Source organism: Schistocerca gregaria, chromosome X (genome assembly GCF_023897955.1).
Source record: "Schistocerca gregaria isolate iqSchGreg1 chromosome X, iqSchGreg1.2, whole genome shotgun sequence".
In the NCBI taxonomy this organism is placed as follows: Eukaryota; Metazoa; Arthropoda; class Insecta; order Orthoptera; family Acrididae; genus Schistocerca; species Schistocerca gregaria.
In genome coordinates this window covers 675,989,314-676,009,040 of record NC_064931.1, presented here as the reverse complement: position 1 = coordinate 676,009,040, position 19,727 = coordinate 675,989,314, and the positions used below count along the sequence as shown (strand labels likewise).

At 38.6% G+C, this 19,727-nt stretch overlaps 1 protein-coding gene across 2 annotated transcripts in view; it reads left to right on the top strand.

Moving 5' to 3' along the window:
- LOC126297623 (laminin subunit beta-1) overlaps positions 1-19,727 on the top strand; it is a 319,924-nt gene that overhangs the window by 222,546 nt on the left and 77,651 nt on the right. For both annotated transcript variants that reach the window (XM_049988640.1, XM_049988639.1), the window contains 3 exons: positions 921-1,100; positions 9,345-9,561; positions 12,713-12,821. In XM_049988640.1, the coding sequence (XP_049844597.1) occupies positions 921-1,100; positions 9,345-9,561; positions 12,713-12,821 (506 nt within the window). The remainder of the gene's footprint in view (positions 1-920; positions 1,101-9,344; positions 9,562-12,712; positions 12,822-19,727) is intronic.

Here is a 19,727-nt window from a genome sequence, read left to right as displayed (position 1 = left end):
TGAAATCTATCTTTATAATGGATAATGTTCCCAGTCATCCTTCAGATGTTTCTCTAAAGTCCGATGGTGTACATGTACAAGCACTCTTTCTCCCAAGCAATTAACATATGTGATGTTGTTTTCCAAGCAGCTGAAGCATGGCATAAAGTAGAGAGTGCTACCGTAATGAAGATCTGGAGAAAATTGTGGGCACCCATTGATGCCGAGTTGGATCCAGTGGTATTTGACAGCGATGAGCCAGTCAATTCGGAATTATGAATTACTTTGTACACTGACATGTTCCGCAACCTTCCAGGAGGAGAAGAAATTAATGATGAAGATGTTACTAAGTGGCTGAATTAGGATAAGGGCCAAACTTTAGCAGAGGAAGAAATAATCAAAAGTGTACAAGAAAGTAATGACACAGGAGGAGAGAGCATGGAGATTTCTCACACTGCTGGTGTTGAAGCTGCCGAGGCCTTCTTGGAGTAGATTATGCAACAACCAGATACATGTAGTACCGATGTAATGTTTATAAAGTGGTTGGTGATATAAAGCATGCCACCGTCACGTATCATCATTGCGACAGTTAAAAATTAGGGACATGTTTAATAGTGAGTGATACGACTGTATAATTATGTACATTATACACTCAAGCACTAAGTTTTCTTTTAGAAAATTAATGTATGTTTGGACTTAATAAAGTACATCCTCTATGTTTTAAAATTGTAACCTTCGGTTTAATAAAGTACAGTGCACTATATCCCCTAGGTTTTCAAAATAAATAAACAACAAAATAAATGTTAAAATAAATAATCCAGCACTTCCACTAATCCGACAGCAATATGTGCCAGGAATGGCCAGATTAGTGAGAGTCTAGTGTATTTCACTCTTTCTGCAATTTTCATACTATTAAAATAATTTGAATTCCTTTTTTCTAGCATGCGACTGTGACCCTAGTGGCTCACTGGATGAAGGAATATGTGATTCTCGAACAGACATAGCCAATGGTTTAGAATCAGGAAGATGCCACTGTAAAGCTAATGTTGATGGGAGACGTTGTGACCGATGTAAAAATGGATATTGGAATTTTGATGAAGAAAATCCTGATGGCTGTCAGCGTGAGTACTAGACAAATAGTAGTGACTGTTTTTTTAAGTACTTGTAACACAATTTGATGTGGGATCTGGGGGGAAAGAAGGTAGGTGGGACTTATTGCACCATAAAACTTCGTTGCAACTCTCCTGTACATAACATTGTGTTGCTCAAGAGTATAACAAATACTGTTAAAAAAGAAATATCTGCTCACCTGAATGAATTTTCAGAGTACAATGTGTGGGAGGAGGGGGTGTAAGAGGCGAGTAGGCTGCTTTACGATTTCCAAGCAGGTTATAGTGTACGTCAGATCGTGGTTTAAACGTGGACCTTTACCTTTTGCAGGCAATGATGTCTCAGCAGAGTTATCTGGGCAAGCTTTATTATGTAACTGAAAGCAGACTGAAATTTTAGATTGGGTGTTGAGAAATGCTGAGATTACTCAATTTGAAGAATTTACCCTCAAATGGGAAAGTTTGAGTAGGGGTTGTAGTCCAGTTCACAGTTTTAATTCGTCAGGCAATTAGATAATGAATACAGGGTGTATACGACCTAGGACAATCGAGAGTTCTGGGAAAAACCCGGGAATTTTTTCATCCGGGAGAAAACCGGGAAAAACCCTGGAATTGTTTAGAATTCTGGGAATTTTTCATTGTTTTGGTTTTCAGTTAAATTTTTGTGATTTTTGACTGGTAAGAACCAATACTCTAACTAAGGATATTACTGTATCCTGCTACTGCAGAATAATACTGCAAAAAAAAAAAAAAAAAAAAAAAAAAAAAAAAAAAAAAAAAAAAAAAACTTTAGTTGCGAAGGAAATGCGCCATATATAACAACAAAACACAGTGCTCATACAAGCGTCTGCCAACAGCACAGTGTGTCGAAGGCTTAGGAAGACTATGCAATGCTTCATAACAACAAATTGCCTCCGATGAGCATGACACAGTTTAGTCACGTATGCGTAGTACCTTCTCCCGCTTGTGGTTACCGAAGTGTGGCTGGGCCCCACTACCTAATATTTCCGCGGTTTGGGAATATAGTAAATCTGGGGCTGATGCACAGAGCAGTCAGAGTTGTGGTGGGGAGGTGGGTCATCTCCACGTGACCCATATTTACGTTCAGTGATTTTGTTCTTTTGTCTTCGTTTATTGCTCTCACGTTAAATGATGATGAAATGGATTTTTGTAGCCGGGAGCTATCAAGTGAATTAAAATACGTTCACTTAGTAACAGAAGGCAAAAATATATTATTACTTTCAGATTTTATTTCCACTTTTCTGACAGTCAAGCATTACTCACCTTGCAGAGCAATGAAGTTATTTTCGTCAGTTTGCTAAAGAGATTTGACTTTTATTAATCTTTTCTGCTGAGGCAGTCAATTTATTTGAAACGAAGAGTTTCACACTCTTGGCTGGTTTCAACTGTTCGATGGATTTCAAGTGCATGTATGGCATTATACCATAATAAAGAACCAAACATGAGATAATACAGCACTGGTACTCCAAGAAAATTTACATCGGAATATGGACATACAAATGTGCATTTTGAGTTGAATTATGCATTTTAGTGTGGTTCATGATATTCCAATCCTCTTGAAGTATCCTCTGATGTCTTGTTTCTTCTTATGTCAGTATATAAAACCATAAACATTCAAAGGATTGATGAGTTTTACAGTGCTGAGAAAGAGTATACTGTCACTTAACACGGAAAAAGTGTATTTTGACCCGGGAGAACGTGTATTTTTTACCGGGAAATCTGGGAAAACCCCAGGAATTTCTTTTCTTTGTCCATGTATACACCCTGTAATATTTTTGCATTATGAATTCACTCATTGTTCTGAATATTTATACGTTTCTTTTTTAATTCTGAAAAAGCTTCACTGATGCTGTGAAGCTATCTGTTCTTCATGAAAGCCTTAGATTTTTATTGCTATTTTATTTCTTTCTTTATTTTATCTATCTATATTTAATTCTTTCTATTTTTCTCCTCTCTGAACACCACCTTAAAGATGCTCAAGATATATTCAGAAGTTTAATTTTTCTGTGTCATTTCCCAGGTTTGAAAAATGCGCATTTAACAAGTGGTTTACCAAGCTATCAAATACAGTGTTCACGTGGTTAATACCAAAACTTATGTTGTTGTATGTGAGTAGCACTCCATAGTTGGAAGAATTTTTAGACCTCTTCTAGCTAGGAGTATTTAACTATAACAAGAAAACATGTGTCACTGTGTGTAATTTCAAGTTTGATCGCCAACAAGCAGAGATATTCTACATACACATCACTTAATAGGAGCTTATTTGTGATATATCAATGTGCAAAAGGTAGTCAGTAATACTCCTATATTGAAAGTATGTGCATCAATAGTCAAAGCTGCAACAAATCATCGATCAGTGTGTACAAACAAATTTTGCATCAAACTGAACAAATATACTATGGATACTTTCTGTATGGTTGGGTTATCAGGACAAAGCCATTTCCTGACTGAGAGTCATAAAATAAATCCAAAGATGGCCAGGAACACCACACACAATGCATAACCATCATCATCCCACATTAATGAAAATGTGTCCAAAGTGTGAGAATATTTGAGCTATGATCACCATTTAAGTGATCATTTGATGGTACAAGAACTAAATTTATTGATATCCACAGTGCATTTGATTGTGACCTGTGATTTGTAAATGTGAGGATGTCTGTGAAGCTGATATTAAAATGTTTATCAAATGAGAAGTAGGAACATTGTGTTACAATTTGTCATGAATTGTTGCAACATTTGGAGACAATTCAAATCTTTTGGACAGAGTTATAACTGGTGACAAAATTATTATTTTTTTGTACAATCTGGAAACGAAACGTTAAAGGGCTGAGTTGTACACAAACATTTCTTTTCAAGGAAAATAAGTCTTTTTTGGCAAATCAAGTGTGAAATGAATGCTCATTGTTGTATTTGGTGGAAAGGGCATGGACAAAGAATGAATAGAAATTTTGTGTGGATATATTAAGACATTTGTAAATTAGGATGTACCACATCCAAAGGAGATTTACAATGCTTGGAAACTTTTTTGTGACAATGCACACTTTCACACAATGCTAATTGTGAGAAACGTATTGGTCAAATAAAATCTGACAGTGCTGACATAGGCACCCTGTAGTCTCGATCAGACTTCTCTTGGTGTTTATTTGTTGGGTCAGGTCAAAAATAACTTGAAAAGATGTTGTTTCAAGAGGACTGAGGAAGCTCTAGAAGCTTTGATTAGGGTGCTTGTACAGACTTGATATTACAAACTTGCAAGAGGCATATGCAGATTAGAAAAAGCATGGGTAGAAGTGTATTGATGCCAGAAATGCAAGGGAATGTGGAAAAAGAATATACTCAATTTTAAGAATATTAACTGCTGTAAATGCATCCCCATTGATTTTTTTATGGCTTCATTCATGATATTTACTGGACAAACTTATAATGCACACTCAGGCTTCTTTTGACAGTGAAAATGGAACTGTGCTTGAAAAGTTGGAACAAGATCCCTGTTTCATTCTCCAGATATCATCAAATTTGTACAGAATTTTGGTTTGTAAGGAAAAAGAGTACAGGTAAATGATGATCGAAAAGCAAATATTATTCTAGATAAGTTGCAGCCAGCATATGAATAGGGACTAAAGATTGACTAAAATTCAATTCAAGGAAGCATAGGAGTGGTAATGAGAGATACTTATTCAGGGTATTGGATGATGGGTGATTTCATTGCTACACACTGTTTCAAATCAGTTGACCAAGTCTTTGCAGAACCATCAATTGCTGAGAGTAAGTTTCATAATAGCACACACTCCGCTACAGAGTGGACATCTCATTCTGGAAACATTCCCCAGGCTGTTGGTAAGTCATGTCTCCGCAATATCCTTTCTTTCACGAGTACTAGTTTTGCATGGTTCGCAGGAGAACTTCTGTAAAGTTTGGAAGGTAGGAGACGAGGTACTGGCAGAAGTAAAGCTGTGAGGACAGGGCGTGAGTCATGCTTGGGTAGCTCAGTTGGTAGAGAACTTGCCCTTAAAGGCAAAGGTCCCGAGTGTGAGTCTCAGTCCGGCACACAGTTTTAATCTGCCAGTAAGTTTCATAATAGTGCACACTCCACTACAGAGTGAAAATCTCATTCTGGAAACATCCCCCAGGCTGTGGCTAAGCCATGTCTCCGCAATATCCTTTCTTTCACGAGTGCTAGTTCTGCATGGTTTGCAGGAGAGCTTCTGTAAAGTTTGGAAGGTAGGAGGCAAGGTACTGGCATAAGTAAAGCTGTGAGGGCGGGGCGTGAGTCGTGCTTGGGTAGCTCAGTTGGTAGAGCATTTGCCCGCGAAAGGCAAAGGTCCCGATTTCGAGTGTCGGTCCGGGACACAGTTTTAATCTGCCAATAAGTTCCATCAATTGTTGTTTTACACTTTTGGGGATTTCTGTGTTTCTTCCTCTTTGTCCTGAAAACATTTTCCTTTTAGTTTGTCCCATGTGACCAGACCTGGTGAGTAGGGAGGGTGCAAAATCACTGTCATTTTGTTTTTGGTCAAAAACTTCCTGACACTCAACTTTACATGACTTGGTCCATTGTTTTGATGGGCCAACAAATCTTTGAGTACCATAATTTAGAGAACAGATCCATCTTGGAATATTCTCTTCATACTGAAAAAAACAAGCAAACATTCTTTTATGTAGTTCTCAGCTGTTTAGTTAGAATAGAATAGAATAGAATAGAATAGAAACTTTATTGTCACATAACAAATGGTTCAAATGGCTCTGAGCAGTATGGGACTTAACTTCTGAGGTCATCAGTCCCCTAGAACTTAGAACTACTTAAACCTAACTAACCTAAGGACATCACACACATCCATACCCGAGGCAGGATTTGAACCTGCGACCGTAGCAGTCGCGCGGTTCCGGACTGAAGTGCCTAGAACTGCTCAGCCACCGCAGCCGGTTCACATAACCTGTCATACACAATCAGATGATTGAGACATAGGTGACTCATCAGTTTAAAGCTACTTTCTAATTGTAAGTATACAGAATAAATTGTAACATCAGGCACAGTTATTTGGGACAGTCAGTTATAAATTCTTCTACACTGTAACAATATTTACTTGTTAGGTATTTTTTTAAATTTTTTGTAGACTATTTCCCAGCCTCATACCCATATAGTAAGGTGTATTCTCCAGCAGTTTAAGCCTATGAGTTGGTAACTTATACTGAATTTGTTTCTTGTTTCTTAATCATGCTTAAGCAGGTTATTCTCAACAAGTAGTGGGTTTTCTTTAGAAAACTTAATTGTTTCATAGATATAGGGGCCAGGAACAGTCATAAGGTCAAGGGTCTTGAACAGAGGTCTGCACGATTGTCTTTTTTCTGCACCTGCCATGGCTCTAATGATTTTTTTCTGTAGCCTAAAGACTCTGTGTATCTTTGGTTCTAGTGGCTGTTTAGCTGTCTTTGGTTCTAGTAATGAGGCAGTCTCCCAGTGGACTGATTATTGCTTGATTTCAGGCACATACCCACAATCTCATCATCTGTTATGATTTTTGACAAAAATTAGATGTTAGTATTTTGTCTTGTCCTGTCCACCACCAAAAAATTGCCATACACAAGAAACAGGGCTGTCTGCTGTGGCCGAGTGGTGCTAGGTGCTTCAGCCCAGAACCGCGCTGTTGCTACAGTTGCAGGTTCGAATCCTGCCTCGGGCATGGACATGTGTGATGTCCTTAGGTTAGTTAGGTTTAAGAAGTTCTAAGTCTAGAGGACTGATGACATCAGATGTTAAGTCCCATAGTGCTTAGAGCCATTTGAACCATTTGAAACAGGGTTTTTCTAAACAAGCACTTTGACCTAAGTTTTGCTGCTACACATGTTATGGCCGGTCATCTGATTCAGAACAATGTGTAGTAAAGGCACCTAGCAAGGGAGCCAATCACTATCACTTCTCAAGTTACAGCAGAAAGCTTCTAGTTCATTTTGGGTCATACCTAATATGTCCTGTAACAGGTGTTTCTGGTGTCTGATATTTACCATCCATAGATTATAAGCGGCAAAATAACATAGAAAGGAGAATTTACTGATTTTGGGGAAGTTAAGCTTTGTTGCCAAAGCATATGATAATGTCTCATCACATTTCCTGGAATTGTCAACTTCATGACAAATTTTCCATTACTTTGAGATGGACAAATTATTGGAACAAATTCTGCAGGAAAAAGTATAAATAATACTAAAGTAAATGCTAATATTGAAAGTTATTTATAACAGAATCTGTAATTGCATTGGTAATTATCTCATTGTTTGGAATAAGGCATATGGCTTCTGACTCCGTAGTTCTTGTAGTAAAGGAAATAAATTCCCAGATACATGTCATTTTGTCTGTTACTTCATTTTCAATTTAATGCAAACTACACTCCTGGAAATGGAAAAAAGAACACATTGACACCGGTGTGTCAGACCCACCATACTTGCTCCGGACACTACGAGAGGGCTGTACAAGAAACGATCACACGCACGGCACAGCGGACACACCAGGAACCGCGGTGTTGGCCGTCGAATGGCGCTAGCTGTGCAGCATTTGTGCACTGCCACCGTCAGTGTCAGCCAGTTTGCCGTGGCATACGGAGCTCCATTGCAGTCTTTAACACTGGTAGCATGCCGCGACAGTGTGGACGTGAACCGTATGTGCAGTTGACGGACTTTGAGCGAGGGCGTATAGTGGGCATGCGGGAGGCCGGGTGGACGTACCGCCGAATTGCTCAACACGTGGGGCGTGAGGTCTCCACAGTACATCGATGTTGTCGCCAGTGGTCGGCGGAAGGTGCATGTGCCCGTCGACCTGGGACTGGACCGCTGCGACGCATGGATGCACGCCAAGACCGTAAGATCCTACGCAGTGCCGTAGGGGACCGCACCGCCACTTCCCAGCAAATTAGGGACACTGTTGCTCCTGGGGTATCAGCGAGGACCATTCGCAACCGTCTCCATGAAGCTAGGCTACGGTCCCGCACACCGTTAGGCCGTCTTCCGCTCACGCCCCAACATCGTGCAGCCCGCCTCCAGTGGTGTCGCGACAGGCGTGAATGGAGGGACGAATGGAGACGTGTCGTCTTCAGCGATGAGAGTCGCTTCTGCCTTGGTGCCAATGATGGTCGTATGCGTGTTTGGCGCCGTGCATGTGAGCGCCACAATCAGGACTGCTTACGACCGAGGCACACAGGGCCAACACCCGGCATCATGGTGTGGGGAGCGATCTCCTACACTGGCCGTACACCTCTGGTGATCGTCGAGGGGACACTGAATAGTGCACGGTACATCCAAACTGTCATCGAACCCATCGTTCGACCATTTCTAGACCGGCAAGGGAACTTGCTGTTCCAACAGGACAATGCACGTCCGCATGTATCCCGTGCCACCCAACGTGCTCTAGAAGGTGTAAGTGAACTACCCTGGCCAGGAAGATCTCTGGATCTGTCCCCCATTGAGCATGTTTGGGACTGGAAGAAGCGTCGTCTCATGCGGTCTGCACGTCCAGCACGAACGCTGGTCCAACTGAGGCGCCAGGTGGAAATGGCATGGCAAGCCATTCCACAGGACTACATCCTGCATCTCTATGATCGTCTCCATGGGAGAATAGCAGCCTGCATTGCTGCGAAAGGTGGATATACACCGTACTAGTGCCAACATTGTGCATGCTCTGTTGCCTGTGTCTATGTGCCTGTGGTTCTGTCAGTGTGATCATGTGATGTATCTGACCCCAGGAATGTGTCAATAAAGTTTCCCCTTCCTGGGACAATGAATTCACGGTGTTCTTATTTCAATTTCCAGGAGTGTAGTCCCCATAGCCTAAAGTGGACCTGTGCGTGTCACAATGTACAGAGTAGCAAAAAACTTCCTTTTTAATATTGCATTAAGTGAAATAAGACTTTTACTTCTAATTTCAAATTTACAAGTCTTTTGGATTGTAGAGACACTGATGATAACATTGTATTTGTTGATGTACAGAAAAAAAGTTCTTACACTTTGTCAGCATTTGGAAGATGCTGGAAAATTGAAAAAAATAAAAAGAAGAAGAAAAAAGTGAACAAACCATTTGGTATATTTAGTTTTACTATGACTGGACATTATTTTGCCATATTTTGCCTTTGTATATTTAATTCTACTGCAGTAATGTTTCTATCATCCTCAAGTGCAACATAACCATTTTTCATTTCAATATTTACCATTTTTCCGGGTTCAAATCACTTATCTTATGCTTTGCAGCATGTACCTGCAATACTCAAGGAACTGTTGATAATCAGGGCTGCAATGTTCTTACTGGAGAATGTACCTGCAAACGATATGTGACTGGACGTGATTGTAACCAATGTCTGCTCAATTACTGGGGCCTCTCTGATGATCGTGATGGGTGTAAACCTTGTGATTGTGACCCTGGTGGATCATATGATAACAACTGTGATGTCATCACTGGCCAGTGCAGGTAACCAAAGCTTGCAGTTATAACAGTGTCTCAACATGATTTATGTTTTGGTCAGCCTAATGCTCTTAATTCTGTGAGGTGCTATTATTTCATCCGAATGCAGCATAAAATCATGGTCTAATGTTAGTACTGGTTTGTAAATGTTTGTCACCTCAATATTTACGTTATTAACTGAGCAGTCTGAGAGTGGTTTTTAGATGGTTTTCTGTGTTTGTCTGGTTGAGTTTTCTGAGAGTTCTCTATCTTACAAACACAAAAACATACAGTTAAATACAGAAATCACAGAACAAAATTTTTATCATGTTATAGAAAGATAGCACCCATGAGTTCATCCCATTAAGCTGCCCTCACACAAGATGTGAATGCATATGTGGGCATGGTTTCCTATGTGATGATGATAATGATTAATGAAAACAACCTTACCTCTATTTTTACACATTTATTGTGTTACAACTGGGTTAATTTCTTTGAACATTCTGAGACTGCTGAGAGATGAAAGAAACAAAACTACTCATAACACAATAAATGTGTGAAAACAGAGCTTAGGTGGTTTTTATTAATCATTAACATTATTGGCAGCTGTGGGCTCAACGTGATTAAGATTGTTTCCATTGTATTTGGTGAACACTCAGTAGTATGATCTGAAAGTTAAATGCTTTCCAGCAGCAGTTGTTGACTTAATTTGGCACACCAACCACTCAGAATTTACAGAGAAATTTTCACTCTGCAGTGGAGTGTGCACTGAAATGAAATTCCCTGGCAGGTTAAAACTGTGTGCCAGACTGAGACACGGACTTGGGACCTTTGTCTTTCATGGGCAAGTGTTCTACCAACTGAACTACCCAAGCACAACTCATAATCTATCCTCACAGCTTTACCTCTGCCAGTACCTAGTTTCCTACCTTCCAAACTTCGCAGAAGCTCTCCTGCAAATCTTCCAGTACTAACACTCCTGGAAGAAAGGATATTGCTGAAACATGACATAGCCACAGCCTGGGGGATGTTTCCAGAAAGAAATTTTCACTCTACACTGGAGTGCACACTGACATGAAACTTCCTGGCAGATTAAAACTGTGAGCCGGACTGAGACCCAGGCTCAGGACCTATGCCTTCCACGGGCAAGTGCTTTACTGACTGAGTGACCCAAGCACGACTCACAACCTGTCCTCACAGCTTTACTTCTGTCAGTGCCTCATCTCCAACATTCCAGACTTCACAGATATCTCCTGCAATACTTGCAGAACTAACACTCCTGGCAGGTTAAATCCACCAGAAAGTTTCATATCAGCATACACTCCACTGCAGTGTGAAAATTTCATTCTGGAAACATCCCTCAGGCTGTGGCTAAGCCATGTCTCTGCAATATCCTTTCTTCCAGGAGTGCTGGTTCTGAAAGCTCTGCAGGAGAGCATCTGTGAAGTTTGGAAGGTAGGAGACGGGGTACTGGTGGAAGAAAATCTGAGAGGATGGGTTGTGAGTCATGCTCAGGTAGCTCAGTCAGTAGAGCATTTGTCCATGAAAGGCAAAGGTCCCGAGTTAGAGACTTGGTACAGCACACAGTTTTAATATGCCAGGAAGTTTCACAAAGATTTTGCTTCCTGAAATTTACATGTGTGAAGTTGCTGTGTTAACTTCATTAGAAATTCTCTAAGATGGACAGAAAAAAATCCCGCTAACATTGTAGACCTGTCATTGGATTCAAAGGGACTTAACATGTTGACAAGAGAGCTTTAAAAATATTCAGTTTTCTCTTAGACAAAATCATTATAACAGGTCAAGGAAACAGTTTTTTACATTTTTAAAGACATAAATTTTATGTCCAATGAGGAACTGAATTTTAAATGCAGTGTGCTACTAAATATGATATGTGTGTACACAGAATAAATATCGTCAAATCTTGTGTTCTAGTTGTTTGCCTCAATGCCTTAAGAGTTAATCTCAAACAATAAAGGTCTGTAGAGGTTTATGTTTCCACCTGTACCATTGCATTCAGAGATGTGGCAACACTTGTAACTGCCAACATATTGTTTCACAACATTTTATTGTAACAAATTGTGTTGAAAATGATATACATTTGACGGATCTTTTATGTGCTAGTGCCTTGAAGTGGCATATTTTCATAGGACGAAAGTTATACTACATATACCAAAAACAGTGTTTGAGCTTTAGAAAGTTGTACTCCAATATGGCATCCACTTGGTTCAGTTTGTAATAATGACAGTGTATTACATCACATTGGTTCCCAACTCAATTTGTTATGTTTTTGTGTTCTGATTTGAAACATGAAGTTCCACATTAAGATGCTAATAGTCTTGTGCATCTCCATGTACATGATTATTTTCATATCCCATTCTAGATCAGCTTCATGGTAACTTCTGTTTGTAGTGACAGCGAGGGCATGTGGCCATAGAATTATAGAAAAAGAAGAAACCCAATTTGAGACTGGGCTATTGCTCATCATTAGAACATTCCTGACATGGATTTTTTTTTGGGGGGGGGGGGGGGGAAGCAATGAAGAAATGGAACAAAATGAATGCTTCCATTAACTGTTATTATTATGGGAAACACTGTAGTCAATGAGTCAGGAGTCATGGGGAGCGGTGCACTGAACATTTGCACTATTTGTTGTTTAGCCAACTAATATGAAAATGCAGCACTAATTTATAGTGTGCAGTACTACATATATTTGTGTAAGTATCCTTTTTGATATGCCAGTTGCTCACTGCTATAATAACTTACAAGTAATCCAGCTTAAAAGTACACATTACACAGCAGACTACTTTCACTACCACCTAGCATCCATAGAGAACAAATGGTGTTACCATGATTAGCACTGGGTCCATGCTAACTTCAATAATCTGTGCAGTGAGTCAATTTAGATATTGTGTGTGACATTCAAAACCACACAGAATAGCCAGATTGATTGGGCATGTTATACTCAAGCTTGTCTATTCTGTGTGAAGTGCAAGGGACACCACTAGTTCTGTTTGTATTCGCATACACAAAGATACTTCACTACCATTTAAAAGTAAAATAAATATTAAAACATTGCCTCTTGATGGTTCTCAGAAGGGTAAAACTACGCAAAGACAACACAGACTGTTACTAGATTTTATTACTGATTTTTAAAATGTGAAAATTTTTCTTTCAGATGTCGCCCTCATGTCACTGGCCAGCAGTGCAACCAACCAGAGCAGAGCTACTTTACTGCAACCCTAGATTTCTTGGTTTATGAGGCTGAGCTTGCAAGAGGGAGTGAGGTATGATCTGATTTGCTCAACAAAAAGTCTATATGTCAGTCCTAATAAATCAAGAAAACTTTGTAACAAGAGTAGATCACTACTAATCAAATAGAAGAGCAACAACATAGGAAAGGGTTAAGAGAACTGATATGGAATATGCAGGGATGTGTGGAAGAAAGGATTGCGGGTCACTAGGAATGATGCTGAGGGAATAGAGCAGGAGGAAGATGGGAAACCCAGAATAACTGCAAGAGATAAAGGAAAGGAAGATATGGATGAGTTAGGGTAGGCTAACAAAATGACAAGAGACTGATATTGGTGTAGAGCCTCTTGGTGGGAGCAGAAATGGGCTTAGAGGCAGGTGGAGGATAGGAAGTAGCATAGACTGGAACCATTTGGGTTGAGGTAAGAAGAACTTCGAGGGTGGGGGGGGGGGGGGGGGGTTGAAAGTGATTTTGAAACTTCTGAAAAAGTGGAGGAAATAAGGCTGAAAATCTCATATATAGTTTGGAAAGTTAAATAAAAGTATATCAATAAGTATTGTGGTAGTATCAGATAAAAAAGGTAATACCAGGTGTACCAGTATGAAATGAGCGTTAAGATACAGATGTGTCGATAGGGAACATTTGTTGTGAATGAGCCTATTTTTTTTTTTTTTTTTTTTTTTTTGTTTGGTTGGTATGACATCTGTCAAAGATATTTAGTACACGTTAAGCCATGGAACAAACAACATCATATGTTTTCATCATGTTAACAGTGTCGAATTTTGTGCCAGAAAGTGATGATATGTGGAAAGCATTAATTTTTTGTTTTCATTTGAAAAAAAAGTGCTGCAGAGTCTCATCGAATGCTTGTTGAGGCGTATGGTGATCATGCTCTATCAGAAGAAACTTGCGAAAGATGGTTTCAACAGTTCAGAAATAATGATTTTGATGTAAGAAATGAAGAACATGGAAGACCAGCAAAATAGTTTGAAGATGCCGAATTGCAAGCAATATTGGATGAAGATGATACTTTGAGTCGGAAGCAAATGGCAGCAATGCTAAATGTTGAACAACAAACAATTTCTGACTGTTTGAAAGCTATGGGAAAGATCCAAAAGTGTGGAAAATCGGTGCCACATGAATTGAATGAAAGACAGATGGAAAACCGAAAAACCATTTGTCAAATTTTGCTTCAGAGACATGAAAGAAAATAAATTTTGCATCGTATTTTTACTGGCAATGATAACTGGATATATTTTAAGAATCCTAAATGGGAAAAATCATGGGATAATCCGGGACAACCATCAACATTGACTGCAAAACCAGATCGATTCAGCAAGAAGACAATGCTCTGTGTTTGGTGGGATCAGAAAGGTGTGGTGTATCATGAGCTTCTAAAACCCAGTAAAACTGTGAATACTAATTGCTACAGACACCAAATGATCAATTTGAACTATGCATTGATTGAAAAAAGACCAGATTGGCCAGAAAACATGGCAAAGTAATTTTTTTTACACGACAATGCACCTGCACACAAAGCAAAACTGGTTCAGGATACAATCAAAACACTTGGCTGGGAGCTGCTACTCCACCTGCCGTATTCACCAGACTTGGCCCCTTCTGACAACCATTTGTTTTCATCAATGGGACACGCTTTGGCTGAGGAACACTTCAATTCTTACGAAGAAGTCGAAACTTGAGTGTCTTATTGATTTGCTTCAAAAGACGAACATTTCTATTGGCGTGGTGTCCACAAATTGCCAGAAAGGTGGTCAAAATGTATAGAAAGCAATGGTCAGTACTTTGAATAAAATGTTTCTACTTTTCAATTCAAAATTAGTGTTTCATTTTCACCAAAAAAAAAAAGAAAACAAAAAACACTCATTTCATACTGGTACACCTGGTAGACAGGGGGAGCTGAGGATTAATTAAGAAGTAAATATGTCTACAGGAGAAGAAGAAAAGGAAGCTGTAAGCAGGAAGATGCTGAATGCTGCTGTCTTTACTATAACAATAATTTCTACTATCACGTATACTTTCATAGGCTCATTCATTTTGCCTTTTTTGTGCATTGTGCCCTACAGTATCATATTTTGGAACAATTATATCCCTGTGCAGATAAAGTTCTTATCCCACATGAGGGTGAGTAAAATGATGTGTGATATCAGTGTACAAACTTTGTGCAGGTCACCCTATAAATGTCATTGACCTCTGATATCTCTGTACATGTACATACACAGTATGTTCAATAAGTATTAAGACTGAAAGTAATCTTGTTCTAAAAGTCTACAGTTTGATTTTGATATTCAGCAGTGAACCTGAGCCCTGCTTCTGATTTACCTCACTAATCCAAGCAGATCTTATAATATTCTAAAATGTGAATAATCTGCCTGAAGAATAATTTCAGTTGCCATGCCCAGTGATATGTCACAGATTGTAAGGGAGGTAATGGTCAAGCAGAACGTGGCAATGTTGTCCCAACCACCTTATTCAAGATTTGGCTGGCATGCCGACTTTTTGTTCTGTCAGATTAAAAAAAGAGCCCAAAAGGACAGCTATCTCCAGCAGGATGCCTCAGCAGCCTTGTTGGCTGCAGTTGCTAACTTCAAGAGGGAGGGGAGGAGGGGTTATGGAGTCTGTAAAAGATATTGGTGAGAAATGTAGTTTTTTGATGAACATTAACTCACTGTGCATGTATCTTCAATAAATTTCTTATCATAGCATAACCCCCAATACTTACTGTACTTTGTTGTCGAGCATATGGAGCATATTGGTCCAGGTTTCATAAAAGTGGTATTGATTTTCAATAAAATGTTAGTACCAGTTGTCCTTTTCTTTTTATTAAAAAGCCAGAACTGCTTTCAGCCCCAAGGCCACTATCTAGTGTTATCTACAAAGTATCAACAAACAACTGTCAAATTAGCAAACAGAGAAAAGTGACAGTGGGCATCAGTGACAACAAGTGTAATATATAATTACTGCAAAACAGTTTTTCCACAAAGTTCATAAAAACAACAAAAATAAAACATGATGATGTCTTAATTAATCTACTGTAAAAGCAGATACATGTTTCATAAACTTAATAATACTGAAAAACAACTCAACAAATATAATAAAACACCATAATAGTGTAAATATTGTATAAATTCATTTACATTGTAAGAAATCAACACATGTAACAGGCATTGCAATCAGTATATACTATTTTATATTTTTTTTTTATGTTGGCCATACAGGCAGACACTTTAAAACCATGTTCGAAGAATGTGCAGAAATAGGAAGGAAAAATGTGGAATACAAGTCTACCTTTGCTTCTCATTTAATTTCAAATGCTCACAGTGTCACTAATATTGCCAACAACATCACAGTTTTGCATTGTGTTTGTATGCTGATTTACCCTTTGTGCTTCTACTTACTTGCCTTGTTCCCTAGCTTGAATGTTTGTTTGTCTTGAGGTCTCTGACATCATCTTTTGTCCTTTCTCTTTTCATAATACTTTTTACATGCCTCTTTCTTGTGAGCCTATGTCAGTCTTGTAAATAACAGATTATTGTGTATTTCATTTGATTTTTTAAAGCATTTTATCAACTTTTGTCTCATCACTTTACTCTCCCTGCTTACTTCCCTGCCTTCTATAGGCCCTCATTGTCACCTGTCTCACATCTGTTTAAGTGCCACCTCCTGGCATCTCTCTTCAGTCACTCTATGTTCTCTCAGATACCTAACATGTAAGTTCATTTTATGTATATTGATTTCATAGATTGGAAACGAATTTTCACAATATTTATGTTTTTATGGTGTTTTAATGACGTTTATTGATAAGTTTTTCCAGCATTATTTACCGTATTTACTCGAATCTAAGCTGCACTCGAATCTAAGCCGCACCAGATAAATGAGACTCGAAATCAAGGAAAACAGTTTTCCCGAATCTAAGCCGCACCTGAAATTTGAGACTCGAAATTCAAGGGGAGAGAAAAGTTTTAGGCCGCACCTCCAAATCGAAACAAATTTGGTCCATTGTGATATGAGACACAATTTAGGTCGAATGAATGATGATACAGCTACAGTAGTTTGACTCGAGTCATGTAAGTTTAGCAGTTAAGCTTTACCAGGTAGCCATTGCTATGCGTGAGGCGCTCCATCCGTATTTATACGGGTACCCTTCCTTTTTCACGTGCTTCATCTGGTTTGAATAGATTGCTTATTTTTCTTTGATCTGATAAGTGCCGTTCTCTTTGTTATAGGTGTTTACGTCACTCTAAGCTGAAAATACATTATTGTACTGTGTCATGCATTGTTTGTCGCATTCTGATACTGTGTGTTTACGAACTGCTTTCTTTGATAATGATCAACAAGAACCAAACAATAGACTGCATATGAGAGAAGATGTTCTGATCGAGAGTTTAGCTAAAATTTTTCTCCGGTTGAAAATCTTTGCAGACGCCTATTTTGTACATTACATTCTGCACAGAAATAAGTCATCTTAGATTTCAGTTTGGTTTTCTGACAGGCTTTTCAACAGAAAATGCTATATACGCTTTCACTGATCAAATATTAAATGCTCTGAATAACCGGACATCACCCATTGGTTTTTTTTTTTATCTCTGAAAGACCTTTGATTGTGTAAATCATGGAATTCTTTTAGATAAGCTAAATCATTATGGTTTGAGGGGGGCAGTGCACAAATGGTTTAATTCACACTTAAATGGAAGAATGCAGAAAGTTGAAATAAGTGGTTCATGTAATGTTGAAACAACAGCTGATTCCTCAAACTGGGGGGGGCTATCAAGTATGGGGTCCCACAGTGTTCGGTCTTAGGTCCTTTACTGTTCTTGATATACATTAATGACTTACCATTCCACATTGATGAAGATACAAAGTTAGTTCTTTTTGCTGATGATACAAGTATAGTAATAACATCCAAAAACCAAGAACTAAGTGATATAATTGTAAATGATGTTTTTCACAAAATTATTAAGTGGTTTTCAGCAAACGGGCTCTCTTTAAATTTTGATAAAACACAGTATATACAGTTCCGTACAGTAAATGGCACAACTCCAGTAATAAATATAGACTTTGAACACAAGTCTGTAGCTAAGGTAGAATTTTCAAAATTTTTAGGTGTGTCCATTGATGAGAGGTTAAACTGGAAGCAACACATTGATGGTCTGCTGAAAAGTCTGAGTTCAGCTACTTATGCTATTAGGGTTATTGCAAATTTTGATGATAAGAATCTCAGTAAATTAGCTACTATGCCTACTTTCATTCACTACTTTCGTATGGCATCATATTCTGCGGTAATTCATCTTTGAGTAGAAAAGTATTCATTGCTCAAAAACATGTAATCAGAATAATTGCTGGAGCCCACCCACGGCCATCCAGCAGACATCTATTTAAGGATCTAGGGATCCTCACAGTAACCTCACAGTATATATATTCACTTATGAAATTTGCTGTTAATAATCCAACCCAGTTCAAAAGTAATAGCAGTGTGCATAGCTATAACACCAGGAGAAAGGATGATCTTCACTATGCAGGGTTAAATCTGACTTTGGCACAGAAAGGGGTAAACTATGCTGCTACAAAAGTCTTTGTCACCTACCAAACAGCATCAAAAGCCTGACACATAGCCAACTAACATTTAAAAGTAAATTAAAAGAATTTCTGGATGACAACTCCTTCTACTCATTGGCTGAATTTTAGATATAAATTAAGGGAAAAAAAGCAACAACTTAAACATTAGTGTCATGCAATATTTTGTGTGATGTAATATCTTGTACAGACATCATTTATTGACCTGACACGTTCCACATCATTACGAAGTGTCGTATTCATGATCTATGGAACAAGTATTAATCTAATCTAATCTAATTTAAAAATCTGGTCAATTGCCGTGCTTCATTTCTGACTATATCACTATTAGGCATAAGAATAATATGAATATAAACATGACATGATACGTATATTCTTCCGTGTTTGCTGTTGTCTCACACTAGTTTCGTAGTTTATTAGGCAGACAGGATTTAAATGAGATAGCAGCAAACACGAAAGAATACATGGCAAAATGTTTATATTCATATTATTCTTATGGTGAAGAGAATACTGCATGTGATTCACAGTTCACAAAAGTTCCTATTAGCAACCATCTCTTCTCACAGGTAGGAAAAAATTCAGAATGTAGAGTTGGCCATATTGACAAACATCCCAAACAGCCTTTCCAGTCGAATTTTCGTAATACATTGAAATGATGCTACATTCGTAGATGAACAATACGGAAATTGTATTTACTTCGTTGAATAATGTATGAAAATGCAGTGGTCGAAACTCGGAGCAGAGAAAAAAGCTCGTCTTCCACCTTTTTTTTTTTTTAATTTATTTACTGACACAGAAGTTTTGGTGCCAGTATTTATCTTTGTGCCTGCAAAGCATGCCTGTATAGTGCTACATATATTCGACAGCAGATGTTAGTTGTGGCCTACCAACATTTTTCAGAACTTACGCTTACTTTGCACTCGACTCTAAGCCGCAGGCGGTTTTTTGGATTACAAAAACCGGAAAAAAGTGCGGCTTAGATTCGAGTAAATACAGTAGTTCATGCACCATATATCTATTTTTTTTTAGTAGACAAGTTCAAATGACATAACATTTTATTTTTGTTGCTTTTATGAAGTCTGTAGATGAATTGTTTTGCAGCATTCATGTATTATGCTTGTTGTAGATGATGCCTACTGTTCTTCTTTCTTGGCTCTACAACTCATGATAAGCCTTGGCCTCTTCTACAATTTCCTTCCATTTTTCTTGGTCCTTTGCCAGTAGTCTCCAGTTTCTATAGCCCATCTTCCTAAGATCTTCGATTACTCCATCTTCCCACCTGGCCCATGGTCGACCACAACTTCTCTGCCCTCCTAGCTTTCCTTGTAATATTCTTTTTGGTACTTCT